This window comes from Falco biarmicus, chromosome 5, assembly GCF_023638135.1.
Source record: "Falco biarmicus isolate bFalBia1 chromosome 5, bFalBia1.pri, whole genome shotgun sequence".
In the NCBI taxonomy this organism is placed as follows: domain Eukaryota; kingdom Metazoa; phylum Chordata; class Aves; order Falconiformes; family Falconidae; genus Falco; species Falco biarmicus.
The window spans coordinates 50,374,270-50,391,335 of record NC_079292.1 but is presented as its reverse complement, the minus strand read 5'-3'; the positions used below and the strand labels follow the sequence as shown (position 1 = coordinate 50,391,335).

Sequence of the window (17,066 nt, the reverse complement as noted above, 5' to 3'; positions counted from 1 at the left end):
TTTAGAACCATGAACCAATGCTGAACATTCTCTGAACATACACAATTGCTCCCAAGTAACTAAGTTTTCTCATCAGAGACTCAAAGAAGGTTTTTTGAAATTCCCCTGTTTTTTTCCTTATTGAACCAATTGGTCTGACAGACACTATCTACCTCTTTCCACAATTTTTTTCTCATTTAGATATTTTATTTTTTACAGATTCTTTCAAAATGCCTCTCACCTCATGTAAGCAACTTCATTTTCTAATTCTAGATTCCGTTTTCTTAGTTCTTCCAGTTCCTTTTCAGTCTCTGAGGCTCTTACACCAACAACACGGTCAACAGTGACACCAGTAGTTTTCAGTTTCTTCTGTAGAACAATTTTCTCTTTTTCAGTCCTGCAACATTCAGTAAATTTACATTTAAAGCTTTATTTGCTAACTTGCTTTCTTTAGGAGAAAATATTTCTTGCTGTAAAGAATCTACATTTGCAATTTATTTGCTCACTGAACCACACCCCCTTTTCTGCTTCATAAGGTTACCTTATAGACAGTACAGCTTTACCTAAAAGAACTCAAACCCCAAACCTGGGGCGGGGGGGGGGGGGGGAGCGGGGGGCGGGGAAGAACAATATCAGTATTATGCATGTCATAAACCACTTGCTGGTCTTGCCTGTGTTTTATGTGAAATTCATGCAAGACTTGCTAAGAATAAATGCCATTCTGAAGCAGTTTCAAACCACAATTTAACAACAGCTACAATCACTGTAATAGTTCCCTCTCTCTTCTGCATCAGTAAAACCCTGCCATTACTGTACTGAAGTCAACATAACACTTGCAGAGGTTTTGCACGTTTTTTTTTAAAAAAGGCTTCCATCTCACAATCCTAGTACCATCAGTACTGCAGTAGCACTATGTATAACAGTAGCACAGTGTCCAATCCTAGCAATCTGATTAAAATAAAGTGGTGAGAAACAGCCTGTCTTCAGAAAACTTTTTTGTTTCATGGGAATAACAGAACGCTGTATCCAACTATTATAATAAAGGACTTAAAATTATTTTTATTCAGAGGCAGTTTCTTGTAATAAAGGTTGTTGGCTTCTATAAGGGAAATGACACTAGAGGAGTAGCCTGTTGCTTGAAAATTAACTAATCCTGTTAAATGTCAATAGCAATGTAAAATTCTAGGTATCAGTCTTATAAACATAACAAACTTATAACTATTATGTGGCAAACATATCTGGATTTCCCTTATGTCATTATTTTGTAGCTAAATCTATTAAAACCAACTCACTTGGTATAAATTTCCTTCAGTGTGTTCAACTGTTTGGCTAAAGCATCTGCTTCTTTTTCCTTTTCCCTTAGTTTGTTCCGCAGTCCTTCCATTCTGATTTGCCATTTTTTACCTTCTTCCCATCTAATTATTTCCTCTTTGGAGGTCTGTGAAACAGATAAAACAAATTATGTGTTTATTTTGGATTTTTTTCTTAAGCAAAATAAGAAAACACATTAGAAAACCAAGAATGACATATTCTTCGTTTATCAATTTAAAACATGAAGCCATAGCTGGCATATATTATTTACCATACGGTAAACAGCTGGCCCAGCTGGATAGGTTAAGTACGCTGTACTGACTGGTGTATAAAACTGATGCAGTTTAATGCTATTACCAAATTCTTCCTTAGCATTTAATATCCATTTTACAAAAAAGGAGGGAAACATTTTATGAAAATAGAGGTGCTAGTACATTGTATCCTTTTACTGTGAATTACACATTAGTAAAGAACAGAGATTAAAGAAAAAAAAGTTATTTTCTATGCCAATTTAAAGCAGATCTTTCTTCTGCAGCTCACCAGGTGTTTATTAGCCCCTGCTGCACAGATGCACAATCGGTCATTTTAGTTTATTTTTTCCTATGATAAACAGAAGTTACAATTCAGTAACTGTAAATTATACAGCAGTTAAAACCATACCTATATGACCACAAATGGTTACTGAAAAATCACAGTCAATAATTCCTGTAAGCAATTTTGTTGTTTTTTTTTTTTTTAAAAAGAACTTTTTCCTTCTCCAGTTAGCCCCTGTACTTTCTTTTCGGTCTTCATTCTAAACAGTTACTGCAATTAAGGGACAGACACAAAGCAAGATCTTGGAAAAAACAAGTCAAGTTTGAGAAAAAGGTCTAGACACTATGCAACAGGCATTTAAAAAGTCTCAAATTAATTGGAAGTATAAATGCAGTCCTAGAATAATATTTAGAATCACAAATAACTTGAATGACATTTTACAAGCATGATATAATATTCCAGTATACCTTATGATTACCGTGACAAACCACTGATTAGTTACTGAAGTAGTAAAGTAACAAGCAAAAACCCAAATGAAACAACTGGTGAAATGAACACACTTCCAATTACTCAGAATGTCTTGCATGTGAAGAACAATCATTTGCACAGACATCATGCTTTTTATAATTCACACTTCTGCTCCCAAGTACTTCGTGGTTTTATCATTGCACTGATTTTGCAAATGCACATTTGACAGTCCTTATGTAATCAATTTCACTGCTACCTATAACATCTTAGTTTTCTAAGATTTGTAATGAACCTTTAACTCTACAAAAGGGGCAGGAAAACATTACTGTACCAGTACTAAGCAACACAAGCAGTAACAAAGAGCATGGGAAATATCAAGAAGTTACAGTCATGAAAGTGCTTTTCTTCTGATCAAGTTTGGTTGGTTGGTGGGGTGTTTTTTTCAGAAGCAATAGGGAGCATTAAACTGCCTAGACCTAGACTGATGATGTCTTTCAAAGCTATGATCTATATATCACATACCTTGTCTTCTCTTACACTTTTTTTTTCTGTTTCTTCACACTTCTCAAGTTCATTTTCCAACTTTTTATTTTTTTTCTGAAGTGCATCTATCAGATTCTCTTCATCAGCTTTGCTCTGAAAAATTACAAACTTTTACAAATTTAAAGTTCACCATTACCTGAATATTTTTCTCCACTCAAAATATAAGGACTCTAATTCCAGTTGCTAGAATTAGTTTACAACCTAAATGATCTTTTAAAAATTATCTTTCAATTATTAAAAGTTTTGGAATGTAACTTTGCATTCTAAACTGAATAATCAGCAGGTAGCCGAATTAAAAAAAATATATTAACCAATTCACTCTAAATCCTCTAATTTTCTTCTTAAAGGGGAAATGAGGACAGCCAGGAAGATCACAAAATTCCATTTTTCAAAGAAGCCTTGAAAATGGTAATTCAACTCCTCATATTCTTTCAAACATATTTCAAGGAGTAAGTTACTCTCAGTTTCTTCCTTTTATTTGAAGCATGCTTCCAATGGTAAAATTTCATAGCTCTGATGTAACGCACCTGATGAGCAAACCCAAATTTTTAAACAAGTTTAAGTCCCAATACCTGCCAAAAGTACTTAATCTTTCCCCCAAAACCAGCACATCTATGCAGAAACTTGACCAAGATTGAACATTTTGAAAAATCACTTTTACCTGAATGATACTGCTTAGCTTCCTAATCCGTTTCTTCAGTTCTTCATTTTCTTTTTCCGTTTCATTTTTTTCTCTCAACATTTTAGCAAAAGCTTTTTTTTTCCCCTGAAGTTCTTGGTTCAACTCATCTCTTTCATGAGACAAAGAACTTTCCCTGGTTTTACTTATTTTAAGGTTATCTGTAAGTTTTGTAATCTGATTATTTAATTCCTCTATCTGTGTCTAAAAGAAAACAAACAAAACAGCAAACCTCATCAGGATTATCAACAATACAACACTGCAGTACAATGATATTACCTAGTACTCACTGTAAGCTCCTTGGTTTGTCTGTCAACAATCTCCTGGACATTCATATCTGCTTCTCTTTGTGATGCAGCAGAAATAATTTGCTGTTCAGCATGAGCAGTCATTTCTGCTCGGAGTTCCAGAAGTGCTTTACTCAAAGCCTAAAAATAATAAATTCAAGTTATTTTAAGTGAAGAAGCTGCAAACAGGAACATTACAAACCAAGAAAAAAGCAACTGTACTATATTATATTATGCAATTATATTCTACCTCCTGCTGTACTATACATAGAATTCTTAAGCATTAAGCAACATTAAACATTTATGTGACACAGGGATTAATTTTTGTTGACTAACTTTCTGCTGCTTCTCTTTTATGGCTAATTGGCTCTTCAGCTGTTCCAACAGGTTTTTCATTGTTGCTGTGGGTGCTCTACTATTTGCTTCTTTTTGGACTTCTAGTTCAGCTTCTACATTTGCTAATGCCTTTTCCTTCCGAGATAACATGTTCCTTAACTCGTTTACTTCATCTTTTAGTTGATCCACATCAACTGTGTGCTTTTCCTGAAGCCTAATGAAAAAATAAGCATTAATAGGGTGTACTGCAATAATTAAGTTAGCAAACTCCAAATAAATAACAAAGGGCATGGTGTTATATTTTTTATTATTGTTAAAGCAAATGACAAACGGATTTGGAAACAGCAAAAGACTGACTCAACAAAGGCAGCCTCCATTTAGTAAGAAAATTCCTCAAAATCATCAGCAAAATGAGGTTAGAGCATTGTTCATTCTAATTCCTGGCCTTTAAAGAAAACATACTTTTTCTCCTTTTAAACAGGGGTTAAATTTTCATGAGTTTAAACTTGTTAGGCAGAAAGTCCAAAGAGATGTACTGGGGGGAAAAAATTCCAAACACAAACCAGCACATATCACAGTAGCTTAAAGATAACTCTCATACCAAGACTCCCTGAATACTTTCTTTTTCACTGAATGGCACAAAGCTAACAACTGAAAGGTGTCTTTCCAATCCACAGTTTTTTCAATATTATCCCTGATGAAGAGCTACAAATTAAAAATAATTTACAATTACCAACCATAGTAACTTTGAGTTAGTTTTTTTCAGCCAAATCTTAAATTCAGTAAAAACATGTTCAATTTGATAGACTAGTCCTGTAGCAACAATACACCATCGATTTGATCCAATCCAAGTGTCTTATGTGCGACTTATGTTAACAGTCTAAAAACTTACTGGGCTCTGATAGTCTCAAACTCCTTGATTTTCATTAAAGTAATTTGTTTTTGTTTCTCCAAATCAGATGACGTTTTCTTTAATTTTCCAACAAGTGAAGCAAGAGAATTATCCTGTTCTGCTACAGTTTGCTCCATTTCAGCTAAGCAGAGAAAACGTTTGCTGTCTGAAACTGATAAAGAAGTCTTTTTCCCTAACTCCTGTAAAACAGAAAAAAAAGCATGTGATAAAACATTTTAAGCTTTAAATCAAAGGTAAACATTACCGATGCGTTTTAAACTCAGTCCTGAATATAACCAAACATTAATATCCAACACGTTTATTTACTGAGATATGATCTTAGTCCACAGAGAAAGAGATCACCCTGGTTTGAAAAGAGCTTTGTGCATCTAATGATTCACAGAATAATCAGTTAAATACAGGTTCCACCTTATCATAAAGTATCAAGAGAAAATTTGTACTGAAATGGGTTAGTTTAACGTAACCACAGACTGAATGGAAAGAACAGAAAACAAAATATATTTCTCTCTCCTAAAAGTCTCCATAAATTAGGATGATGATCTGAAAAATACTTATATATACTGAAGTGGTGACTTTGGTTTTTTACGCTTAACTTTTAAACCATCTCTTGCAAATTCTCTCAATAGTAATACAACAATAACTGTATCAACTAGCCATTTATTTTTCCTGTCATCATTTATCACATACTTTTGACTGCAAAACTGTTCTTTCGAGCAACAATTTTTATAATTTGGGAACAACTTCACTAACCCCACAAATACACATAACTCACCAAAGCAGTCTGTCTGAATTTATTAAGGGAATTGTCCGTATGCACATTTAACTTCTGGTGTAGAACTCTAAGGTCTTCCTCGTGCTTCTTTGCTGTTTCCTCCTGTTCCTGTTAGTTCAAAATAAAAATATAACTCTACTGATGCACACTATTCCAGAAAGTCATGAAACTACAGTACCTTCATGTTGATTGCTCACTCACTGCCTAAGTATTGCTCCACAAACTTTCTTCTAATTCTGGCAGTTTGTAAAATTATTTTCTTCTTGCAATGATCAGTGATTATTTTTTTCCATTTTAACACCACAGGGAAAAAAATCTACTATTGCAGTTTTAAGTTATGTAGGAAGTAGTACAGTGCAACAGGACAAGAGTTGGAAAGCATAACAGTTGTGTTGGTCCCCACCACCTATGACTATCAATACAACAGCGATATCCGTGCTATGTACTTTTCACATCTCTTTACTTCAGACTACAGTGTGATCCTGTGGACTGAATGTCTACTAACAGACAGAGCACAGTACGCTCTTTTTTAGACTGCATCTTCTGGTTTAGTTCAAACCAAAAAGACTTAAGATTTCTCCCAGAAGAAATAGCTACACCTATTAACCAAAGCACACCGAGTGAAGACGACAGGAAGTCTCCTTTGGAAATGTGCTCCTGATCCAAACACACTAAAACTGATGCATCTTTAGTCTTGAGTACCTCTTAGACACAAGGCTTAAAACATGCTTTAAGAGCATAAAGAATAAAGGATATAAATTATGCTTAAATAATATAAAGTACGCTTACATACACTGTTTATGCTTTAAAATATGCTTTAAGCAGCATATTTTCCATAAATGCATGCCCTTATTGTACCTTCCAAATTCATTGCAAGATGTAGTCCAGAGTTCATTGTTGCAAGTACTGGAAAATCTTATATAAAACACACTGAGACCACTTCGCACAGCAAAATTTTAACTTTCTTCCTGTCACAATATTTTAATTCCTAGACAGACATGATGTACGTTAACTTGACTGAGTGAGCCTCAGATTTTAAGAAGTTAAAAAATTCTACATTAATTTCTACATAAAAAATTACTAATTATCTCTGTTCCCTTAGGTAAGAAACTTTTTAACTAGCAATAAGATAAGGAATCAACTAATACAACTTAAAAATGGAAGAATTTTTGTGCAAAAAGTTTAACTACCTCTCTTGCTTTAGCAAGCAAATGTTGGTACTTTTTTAACACTTCCTCCTTTTGATTTAATCTTGCTTGCATATTTGCAATGGTTTGATGAGCAATTTTTATGGCATGATGGTACTCTGGATCATCTTCTTGTTTGCCTATTTTAGCCATTATCTTCTCTGTTTCTGATGCTGTAGGTAATCGAAGTCTTAGTTCATTTATAACTTTTTCTCTTGATAAAACGTTTTGTTCAGCTTTCCACACAGCAGTTTCCTTTTCTTTTAATTTCTACAACAAAAGGCAAATGTTGCATTTCCAGAAAGATTTGTCTAAATGGACTTATAAACACAAAACATTTTGCACTCAGTTCTGGCTGTATGGGATTACTATTAGATTTAAAAAGTCCCAGAATATTATTACTGAGTCTTTATGTATTATTTGCTTGGAACAAGACACTTGAGCAATTCATTTTGTGCTACCGAATTAGGAAGCTGGCAATTTTCAAATTTCTTAAGAACCAGAAAGTATTTTCTGTAACAGCATTTCCATTTAGCAAACCAAAATAAAAGGATTTTGCTAGGCTAATTGTTAAATTTAATGGAAAACTTGCTGAATTTAACTAGCTATAGTCAATTTAATTTTATATAGCAAGGGCATCTTACCCTACTAAATGAACAATCTAAAATACTCAAAAATCTTCCCCAATAATTTGTTCCAATGGAAAAAACCAGTTCATTTTAGTCATGCTGTGATTATATTATTTACATTTTCTCCATGTTAAATACTTCTAAGGGTTTAGACACATCTGAGTGACATTTATTAAAAGGCATTTATTCTATTGAAAAAACACTAAAGGGCTAAAAATTAAAATTTTGCCCCTTTATATGATAATTTATTCATTTAATTACCTCTTCCAGTGATTTGCAGGTTGCCCTAGTTTCCAGGATTGTTCGAATATGCTCCTGAATCTTTCTCAAAGCCAACTCAAGTTGTTGTGGTAGTGGCAAAGTAGGATCTGGAACTGACCCTGTAGCCTCTTCTAACTGCACAGAAAGATTCGTATTCATGTAATCTGACAGCTCTGAAAAACAGGGTTATGAGTCTATTTTTAATTAATGCAGTGCATGTACCTTTACAGCTGTACCAAGTATTTCATTTTGTTGATGGTCATACAGGTCTAATTGGCGCTGCAGTTCTACTTCCCTCTGATCCCAAGCCATCTGCCTTTCTTCATGAAACTGTAACAAAGGTTTGATAAAGATTTATTGAAGGCAATGGGAATTTTATAACCAACTTAAACAGAAAAAAAAAAAAGATATACCAAACTGTAAAATACTCAAATGTGCTATAAAAAAGAATTATGTAACCAAGATACAAACACCTATATTAAAAATTTTCTAGGAAGAATATTCTTTTTTAAAAATCACTTAATGACATAAGGAATAGGCTGTTTTTCTAATAGCACGCAGAAGTACATACCTTGTTTTGCTGTACAATTTCTTCTTCTAGATTACTGATTGTATGTTCATATTCAGAAATTACATTACGCAAATACTTCACCTCTTCCTTATGTTTGACTAACTCTCGATTAAGTTTAAGTTCCTGCAGACGGAGTTCCTCCATCTTCATATGCCTTTCAATTACCTAATAATGAGTGACACACAGTATTACAATTTATGAAGCCCACAGGCCGCCTACATGCAGCTACACTCTGAGGCAGTGTGGCACTTAACAAACCAACAGGAAGAAAGACATTCCACCTTTTTAAGCTTCTTCAGTTCTCTTGAGTGAGGAGGCATGGCGAGAGTATGAAACTGCAAGAGGAATGACTGAGAAGTGCAGCAGACAACTGGAGAGGCTCCCCCTACACTGACTGAAGTGCACTGCAAACCATTTTCAAGTGCCCTACCTAAGCTATACCCTATATATCTGTCCAGACAAACAAAAAAAGCATGCATGAAGTGTTCATATTTTTAAAACAGCCTAAGATTTTCTAAACCATTAAAAATTTATGTCTTCAAAAATGCATATGTAGTAAGAATAACAGAAATATTTATGACAAAATGCTCTAAAAAAAAATTGAAAATTGGTTTAAAACAAAAACATGCCCAGAGCGCTACAACCATTGCTTACAGGCAGACATCTTTAGTTATGACAGATATAACCATATTAGATAATACACAGTAATCTGGAAGAGAAGTGAGAAAGCCATATTCAAATTTCAAGGGAACATTGTTTACAATAGCAAAATATGACTGAGTAGAGTTACATGAGTATAATAACATTTCTGACCATGCTACCTAAATTATTGCCCCTGCATTTACTTAAAAAAGACACGGATTTGTAGTGAAGATTTCAATGCAAGCTCATGGAGCTTCAGAATGCTACTCTCTTTGTTTAGTTTAATTTCATTCATAATAAATTCATAATTTATTTCAATTTCATATAACTGAATTCATAGTTAACCTCTTCTTCCTATGCACTTAATTGGGCACAAAAGCAAATTAGAAAATCTGACTAAGCTGATTTACAGTGCAAATAGCTAATGATGTATTACTTTTCTTAAACAGAAACCCAAAAAATGACAGCTGTCTGTTGTGGTTTAACCCCAGCCAGCAACCAAGTACCACGCAGCTGTTTGCTCACTCCCCTGGTGGTATGGGAAGGAGAATCAGAAAAAGTTAAACCCCGTGGACTGAAGTAAGAACAGCTCAATAATTGAAATAATAACAACATAAATGACAACAATGACAATAACAACAATAATTGTAATGAAGAGAACAGTTTGAGAGATGAGTAAAACCCAAGGGAAAAAAAAAAACCAAGTGATGCACAATACAGTTGCTCACCACTGGCTGACTGATGCCCATCCAGTCCCCAGGCAGCAATCAGCAGCACCCAGCCAACTCCCCCCCAGTATATGTACACAGCATGACATTCCATGGTATGGAATATCCCTTTGGCTAGTTTGGGTCAGCTGTCCTGGCTATGCTCCCTCACAGCTTCTTGTAGGAAGCAGCCTGGGAGAGCATGTGAAACTTGAAAAGTCCTTGACTTAGCACTACTTAGCAACAGCTAAAACGTCAGTGTGTTATCAACATTATTCTCCTACTAAATCCAAAGCACAGCACTGCACCAGCTACTAAGGAAGAAATTAACTCTATCCCAGCTGAAACCAGGACACTATCATATTCAAACAAAGTGTATTTTGAAATCAGTAAGTTCTACATTAAAACAGACATTTAGGGAACAGGCTGAACTGAAATGTAATTTAAATGTGTATCAGATGAACAAAGTTATTCAAAGTTGTGAAACAGCAAACCTTTTGAGCTCCTCTTGTATCCTTCAATGCATGCAATAATTCTTCTAAACTTTTCAGTTTTAACTCCACCTCTAATGCTCTGTTTTCTGCATTTCGACGCTCCTGCTGGGCATGCTGAACTTCTTCCAGAATCTTCAGTTTGTCGTTCTGTAGCTGAATCATTGTTTTAGAGAATTTTTCTTGCTGTGCTAAAGGCAGAGCACCGCTAAACTGTCGCCGCAAAGACTGAACTGTCTGTTGCAGATGTTTGGCTCGATTTCTTCCTTCCAGTCGGGCAAAATATAAGGCTTGCTCTCTGTCATCAAGTTTCTGGTCTAAACGTAGATTATGAATCTCCACCTTCTGTAGTTTCAATTTAAGCGTTTCCAATTTGCCTAAAGCAACAGATTCGCTACCTTGAAGGGCTATGATCTGTTGATGCAGTTTTGCAATAACTACTTTTTCATCTGACTGTGCCTAAGAACAAAATTTAGAGAACAAATTTATTTTTCATCTTGAATATGTTAATGGAGTGTATATGTAAATATGAACATTTTATTTTATTCCATAGATAAGAGCAACAATTAGCCTCTAAGAGCTTTTAATTTTTCCACTATTATTTCTATAGCCACATTTTAGAATTACACTTTTTCAGATACGGATCTTAAAAATTGTATCTTACTAAAATACCAAGAAATGAAGAAATGTACACCTAAACTTAGAAAATATGGTAACACAAAACCCGACAGAAGTGTTGTATTTAGGGTCTCAAACTACTCAACAACATGAAAAAAAATCCAAATAAATTATTTGAGCTAATAACAAAGAAATATATTAAATCTACCAAAAATCTTCAAGATTACAAATTATCGCTTGTCTTGTAAAAAACGACCAAACTTTCCTGATAATATATTTAAATATTGACCGTGAGCTATTAATCATTTAGGAATAAATATTACCTAAGTATCAGGACCTATAATAGCTGTACAGCTAGAAATGGAAAAAATTAAGAAGGGAATAATTAATGGAATACAGAACTCCTGAAAGAATATGTATGTTACATAGACCAGCTTGTTAAGAACCTTCTGAAATGCTTTTCCAGTTTCCTAATTCACTGTAAAATTACTTCATTTCCTTTCACTTCAAGGAAAAAAAAAAAATCCAAATTGCAGTGTTAATAAAGGTTTAATTTTACCTGATAGTCTAAAATTTGCATTCTAAGAAATTCTACTTCTTGATCTCTATATTGCTGGCGTGCCTCCAGAGCTTCAACTTGCATCTTTGCCACGTCAGACAGTTCTCTTAACCTTGCAGAGAAAACAAAAACAGTATTGTGTCACTTGAAACCCACTGAATAAGCTATTAATTTTTTCTACACAGAAGATGCTAAGAAAAGATGCTTAGTATGTTTCTCCATATCAAAACATTTGAAGACTTTGTTCTTTACAGCATACTCTTCAGAGTCCTTGATATAAAAATTCTTCTGTACTGCCTCTCAGCTTTTTCACAGGACATTTTCCTGTAAATCATACACAAGTTTGTTAGCAGTAACCTACTCCAGGAAAACAATGCCATGGTTTTTACCTCAACTGCACACCTTTGCCCTCTATTTTTCTGCCACTTCAGGACATAAAAAGTTTCATTTTCAATTCCCATCTCTGCATCCCCAAGCCTAATCACCAATTTTCAGTATCAAAAATCCCTGCAAATATGCCCACAGAATTAATACTTCATGATACATTACTAGTGTATTACATAAGCCTATATAGCCTAAATTTTTGCATGCTTCTGAACATACTGCATTCAAAATTTGTTACTTCACTACTTACTTTGATACTTCAGTCTTGAGCTCCATCTCACGCTTCTCTAGGTCCATGATTTGTCGTCTATCTGCATCACTTACTGCCTTACTTACACTCTTTGACAGTTCATCTCTTAATTCCTGTTCCACTTTCTGTGCCTCAAGGTTGATTTTGGTAAGCTTAAAAAAAAAAGCAAACCCAGAAACAAACAAAATGGTATCCTAAGCACACAACTGCTCCCAACCCTGCAAATAAAAAGAAGTGCCAAAAGTATCTTTTCTTTTCTAGTCATTAAAAAAACACTACTCAGCTGTGTTCAGAAAACATTTTTTTTCCTCTCTGCTTAAACATCTTTTTGTTTGCAGCATTGCATACACAAAGGAACAGATACGCAGGTCAGCACATAACACAATTCTTAATTATACGCAATTTTTAAGTGAATTTTCTTAAAACCATTACTGCAATAAATTGTTCAAACCAAGAAAATAAAAAAGAGTAAGATTGTAAACTCTTCAGGAAATAAACAGTCTTACTGATATATTTATATACTGGATAGTATCGCAGGATTGGTAACACAAATAGAGGTTATAAGCGTCAAGACTCAGGACAGCATAGTTCTTTAAGTGATACCATTTCAAGCAGCCTGATCTTTCAAGTTGATTATTAAATACCATGTAGCCAATGTTTCAATTCAAACCAAAGAGCATTAAAAAAAGATCGGTATCTGGAAAACATTAGGCAACACAGAGAAGACTCAGGAGTTAATTTAGTAAATACAGTTGTGGCAAATTAATCTGATAGCACTCCTAATAAAACAACTGACTTCCTAAAGAAAAAAAAAGCATGGTGTATGTTGTTATCTGCACTTCACGTATTTGAGACAGTACTATCTGGAAAACTAAGTCATGTTGAAGTAGATTTGTAAGTTTAGAAGATGTCTAGTAGACTTCTTCTAGTTACTAGTTCTTAAACAGGTATCACTTACAACTTTCATTAATTACCTTAGCAAGGCAACAAATGTGTACAACTGCCTATAAATAGATTTGGGCTGCAATTTATAATAAAGTCTCCTACTATTAAATCATTAATTTATATAAAAAACTACAAATATGAATACTGGGGTCAAAAAATCTAAAAAGATTAAGACTGATATGACAGGAATACTAAGCATAATCAGCTTCAATAGCACGTGACTTCTATCCCTTCATTATAGATAACGTTTGGCATGTATGATAGCCAGCCAGTAACAGTCATGGCACAATTGTTTGCAAAAGGGATGCAAAGGTCTAACATTTGTTGAATCATTGGTAAATTAAGGAAAAATTACCATAAAAGGGATCATATGAATTAGATACATGACATAACAGGTCAAGAACAGACTTTTTTCTAGCAGTCTGCTGAAAAAACAGCAGACTATTTGTCAAGATGCTCATCGTGTATTTTACAGAGATTAACTAATGTTTGAAATGAACTACTGACAAATTACATTTTTTACAAATGTCCTGTGCATGCAAAAATGCAGCTCTTAAAGAATAGTATTTTGTATATAAGCTTATTTGCCAGTTGTGATACAAAATAATTAATACTTTTTGAAAAGCTCAAAAATATGCTTTTAAGATGTATCAAATTATGTTAAATCTCAACAGACTTACCTCAGCAAATTTTGTTTCTAATTCAAAATTACGTTCTTCTATTTGCTTTACGGTATTCCTTAAGTGTTCATACATTCGTTGCAAATGTTCTGCTCTCTGTCTTTCATTTAGTTCCTTCATTTCCAACATTGTTATTTTCTTAGAAATGGACAAAATCTCATTGTTGGTTATTGCTTTTGTGGCCTTGTCCATGGCATTATCATCCTCTACATTAAAAAATATTTGGATTAGGGAATACACAACCTGATTCAACTACGCAAATTATTTGCACCATGAAAGAGAACACAAATTTTGCTTTATCTCTGTTCAGGTAAATTTATCAAAACACCTGTATTACTTTTTTAAACTGGAGGCATGGTTATCTTGCCTTATTACATGTTTGAAAAGTATCTGATTTTGATAAAATATTATCATCAGTTCTGAATGGGTATATCTGCAACCATGATTATTGAGACTGATACTATTTTCAATGTAGTCTTTCACTTTATCCTTAATTTAGATGGTAAATAAATTTTCAGGAAATTTAATTTAAAATCTGTAAAAGAAACAGATGTGGATGTGTTCTTCTTGAATAACAGGAATGTAAACTGTACACGAAACCCCAACTTCAAGAAAAAATACTTTTGTTACAGAGCATGAAACCAGGAAAAAAAAATAATTTTCCTGACAACCTAAGTAGTACTTTGACTGACTGACACTCGAGTTAGAACATACTGTACCTTATTAAAAATAAATAAATAAATAAATAAAAATAATAATAATAAGGTAATGTTCCTTTACAAGTTCCAGCTTTTAAACCCTTGACCCAGTAACCCAAGAAAAGTCAATGTGGCACAGTTTCCAGAGGGAATGACCAAACTTTGTTTTGGTCAAGCAGATAAGTAAAATGAAACAAACAAAAAACACACTCAAAAAACCCCAACCCAACCAAAAAACACCAAACAAAAAACCACCCCACTCCAAACCAAAACCCCTCAAAAAATTAAGATCACTTACGAAAAATACAAAATAGTTTTGACCTTTTTTGTTGCTGTTTTAAGATACATCAATTTTAAAATGTTTTAAAATATTACTTTTACACAGGACATACCATTTGATTTTTAATGTTGCAATATAACTTTCATACTTGCCTAGTTTAGTCATCTGTTCCCAAGCCTGTTCTACAGTGTGAAGTTTCTCTTTTGTGATCTCCAGTTCCTTGCTCAATAAATTTATCTGTGCTTTCAAGGATTCATTCTCATGCTGTATGACAAAAAAGTTGCAACATAACAGCAAAATATTTATCTGTAGCAGTTGTTTAATATATATAAAATATTTTAAATTAACAGATTTTACCTATGCACAATCCATAATCTACATATATGGTAACAGAAGAGCATTAAAGTTCTCACCCAGGTGTAAAAATGCTAGGTCTTTGCTCTCTATGTTGTATCTTACTGTCAGCTAGTATTACTGTGACTATTTATTACCATTGACTGTCATTCCTAAAGTGTGTAGAATTAGATGAAGAAGTTTATGTTTGTCATATTAAACACTTTATTAACAGTAGGAAAGAAAGAAGTACTCTTGGAGGATATTTCATCCCGTACAGGATACTTCATCTTGCACATAAATATACATGCTGCTTCTAGTTCTTTCAGGCATCTAATATGATGCCTAAACATTTTATAAATCTTCCTTCACTCCTCCAAATAGAAACACAAATTTCCACATTAATCAGTAAAATAAATTGAATACTTAATATTAATTTTCAATTTCTAGTTTTGTAAACACACTTTTAGTTTGCTATTGATAAATGATTCTCTAGCTCTATGAAATTGCTGAAATAGGCAATGCAAGTTTTCATACACACATTTCACAAACAGAGAAGGAATCATTCATTCTTCAGCTAACACAAATGCACCTACCTGTTCCATGCAGACAAATTTAATACTTAGTAAGTTTACCCACCACATGTATTTAATCCTTCTCAACCACAGAAACCCAAGAGATAAGAACATGACATAAACTTTGACTACTCATTAAACTACTACTTTCTTGGACTGTTATTTCTGACATGAATGAGAAGTGGGAGGTAGTAACATATATTTGAAGCCAGCTTCACAGTTCTTGAAAAGAAACTCATTTCTACTTGAGAATAAAGTATTCAAAAATTTCTACTTGAGAATAAAGTATTCAAAGGAATAGTTACATATTTGCAGTCCCTATGACGTTTTGCAAACACACTGTGAACTATCTTTGGCTATGTACTTTTTTATGGAAGTACAATGTCAAAGGTTTACTGCCTTTTGGAACTGAATATCTAGTTCTTGTAAATCTGGAATTAGTAAGAGCACTTACACTGAGAGAAAGCTTTGAAAGTGTTTACACTCATTCTACTTTCCTTATGACCTCCAAAACTGAAGATGATAGTAAATATTCCTTCTGCCAGCCATGTTTTGGAAATCAAAGAATTAAAAGTACTTTGTGCGGGAACCAATGAAAAAAATTAACAACCCAAACCACCAAAACAATTAAACAAAATGCTTTTAGGTATGCCCATTGAAATAGCATCAGTAAGACTGGCTCCAGCATCTCATACCCACTATGGAAACTGTTATAAACAGCAGTTCTAGTGCTGGGACTTCTGTTCTATTAAGTGAGAACAACCCCCAATCTAGACGAATGTATAATGAGGGTTTTTTTTGCTTTAGGGTTCAAACATAATGCAAACATTACCTCCATGTGTTCCATGTTTGTTGTCCGTTGGACGAGCAAGTTATCTTTTTGTAACACATCTCTGTATTTAGCAGTTAATGCATTATACTGTTTATTAGCCAGTTCTAGTTCAGACAATGGCACACTACTATCCAACACTTTTTGCAGAGCTGCAATCTTAAAGCTTGCCGTTTCCTATGAAAATAATCAACACAATGGGTTACTAAGATCTGCTACATCTTTAAGTAGAAAAATTAAAATTACTCCATGGAAAACCAATACCACTTAATATAATGCTTTAGAACGCGATACTGGTTTATTTTAGTAAATTACTGTCCATCTTTACAAAATGCTTGCAATAAAATTTCAATTTCTCTGGTATTTCAACTCTCTGGGTAATTTTATAAATAGCTACCGCTTAATCGTAAGATGCTGTCAAAAAAATATTTTATAAGGATGAGTTAATACAGGCCCTAGCAACCTGCATGGCCAAAAAGTAAGATTTGGTTTCATATAATATTGTCAACAAAGAAAAAACTTGCTGAAGCAACTTCAGAAGGGGAAAACTGACTGGTTTCATATTATGATGCTTATTTAAATACAAAGAATGTTTTTGACAAAAT

The 17,066-nt window shown here is 33.7% G+C and overlaps 1 protein-coding gene across 13 annotated transcripts in view; it reads right to left on the bottom strand.

The window, feature by feature from the left end:
- CEP290 (centrosomal protein 290) overlaps positions 1 to 17,066 on the bottom strand; it is a 54,813-nt gene that overhangs the window by 11,170 nt on the left and 26,577 nt on the right. For 7 of the 13 annotated variants that reach the window (XM_056341056.1, XM_056341058.1, XM_056341054.1 and 4 more), the window contains 18 exons: positions 16,465 to 16,638; positions 14,877 to 14,988; positions 13,747 to 13,952; positions 12,122 to 12,273; positions 11,488 to 11,599; positions 10,314 to 10,769; positions 8,471 to 8,635; positions 8,122 to 8,229; positions 7,900 to 8,034; positions 7,013 to 7,279; positions 5,823 to 5,930; positions 5,030 to 5,229; positions 4,138 to 4,351; positions 3,805 to 3,942; positions 3,497 to 3,718; positions 2,815 to 2,928; positions 1,272 to 1,417; positions 221 to 376 (listed from right to left, as the gene is read on the bottom strand). In XM_056341056.1, the coding sequence (XP_056197031.1) occupies positions 221 to 376; positions 1,272 to 1,417; positions 2,815 to 2,928; positions 3,497 to 3,718; positions 3,805 to 3,942; positions 4,138 to 4,351; positions 5,030 to 5,229; positions 5,823 to 5,930; positions 7,013 to 7,279; positions 7,900 to 8,034; positions 8,122 to 8,229; positions 8,471 to 8,635; positions 10,314 to 10,769; positions 11,488 to 11,599; positions 12,122 to 12,273; positions 13,747 to 13,952; positions 14,877 to 14,988; positions 16,465 to 16,638 (3,185 nt within the window). Of the gene's footprint in view, positions 1 to 220; positions 377 to 1,271; positions 1,418 to 2,814; positions 2,944 to 3,496; positions 3,719 to 3,804; positions 3,943 to 4,137; positions 4,352 to 5,029; positions 5,230 to 5,822; positions 5,931 to 7,012; positions 7,280 to 7,899; positions 8,035 to 8,121; positions 8,230 to 8,470; positions 8,636 to 10,313; positions 10,770 to 11,487; positions 11,600 to 12,121; positions 12,274 to 13,746; positions 13,953 to 14,876; positions 14,989 to 16,464; positions 16,639 to 17,066 lie in introns of all 13 variants that reach the window. The other 6 variants (XR_008822194.1, XM_056341064.1, XM_056341059.1 and 3 more) reach the window with 2 other exon arrangements.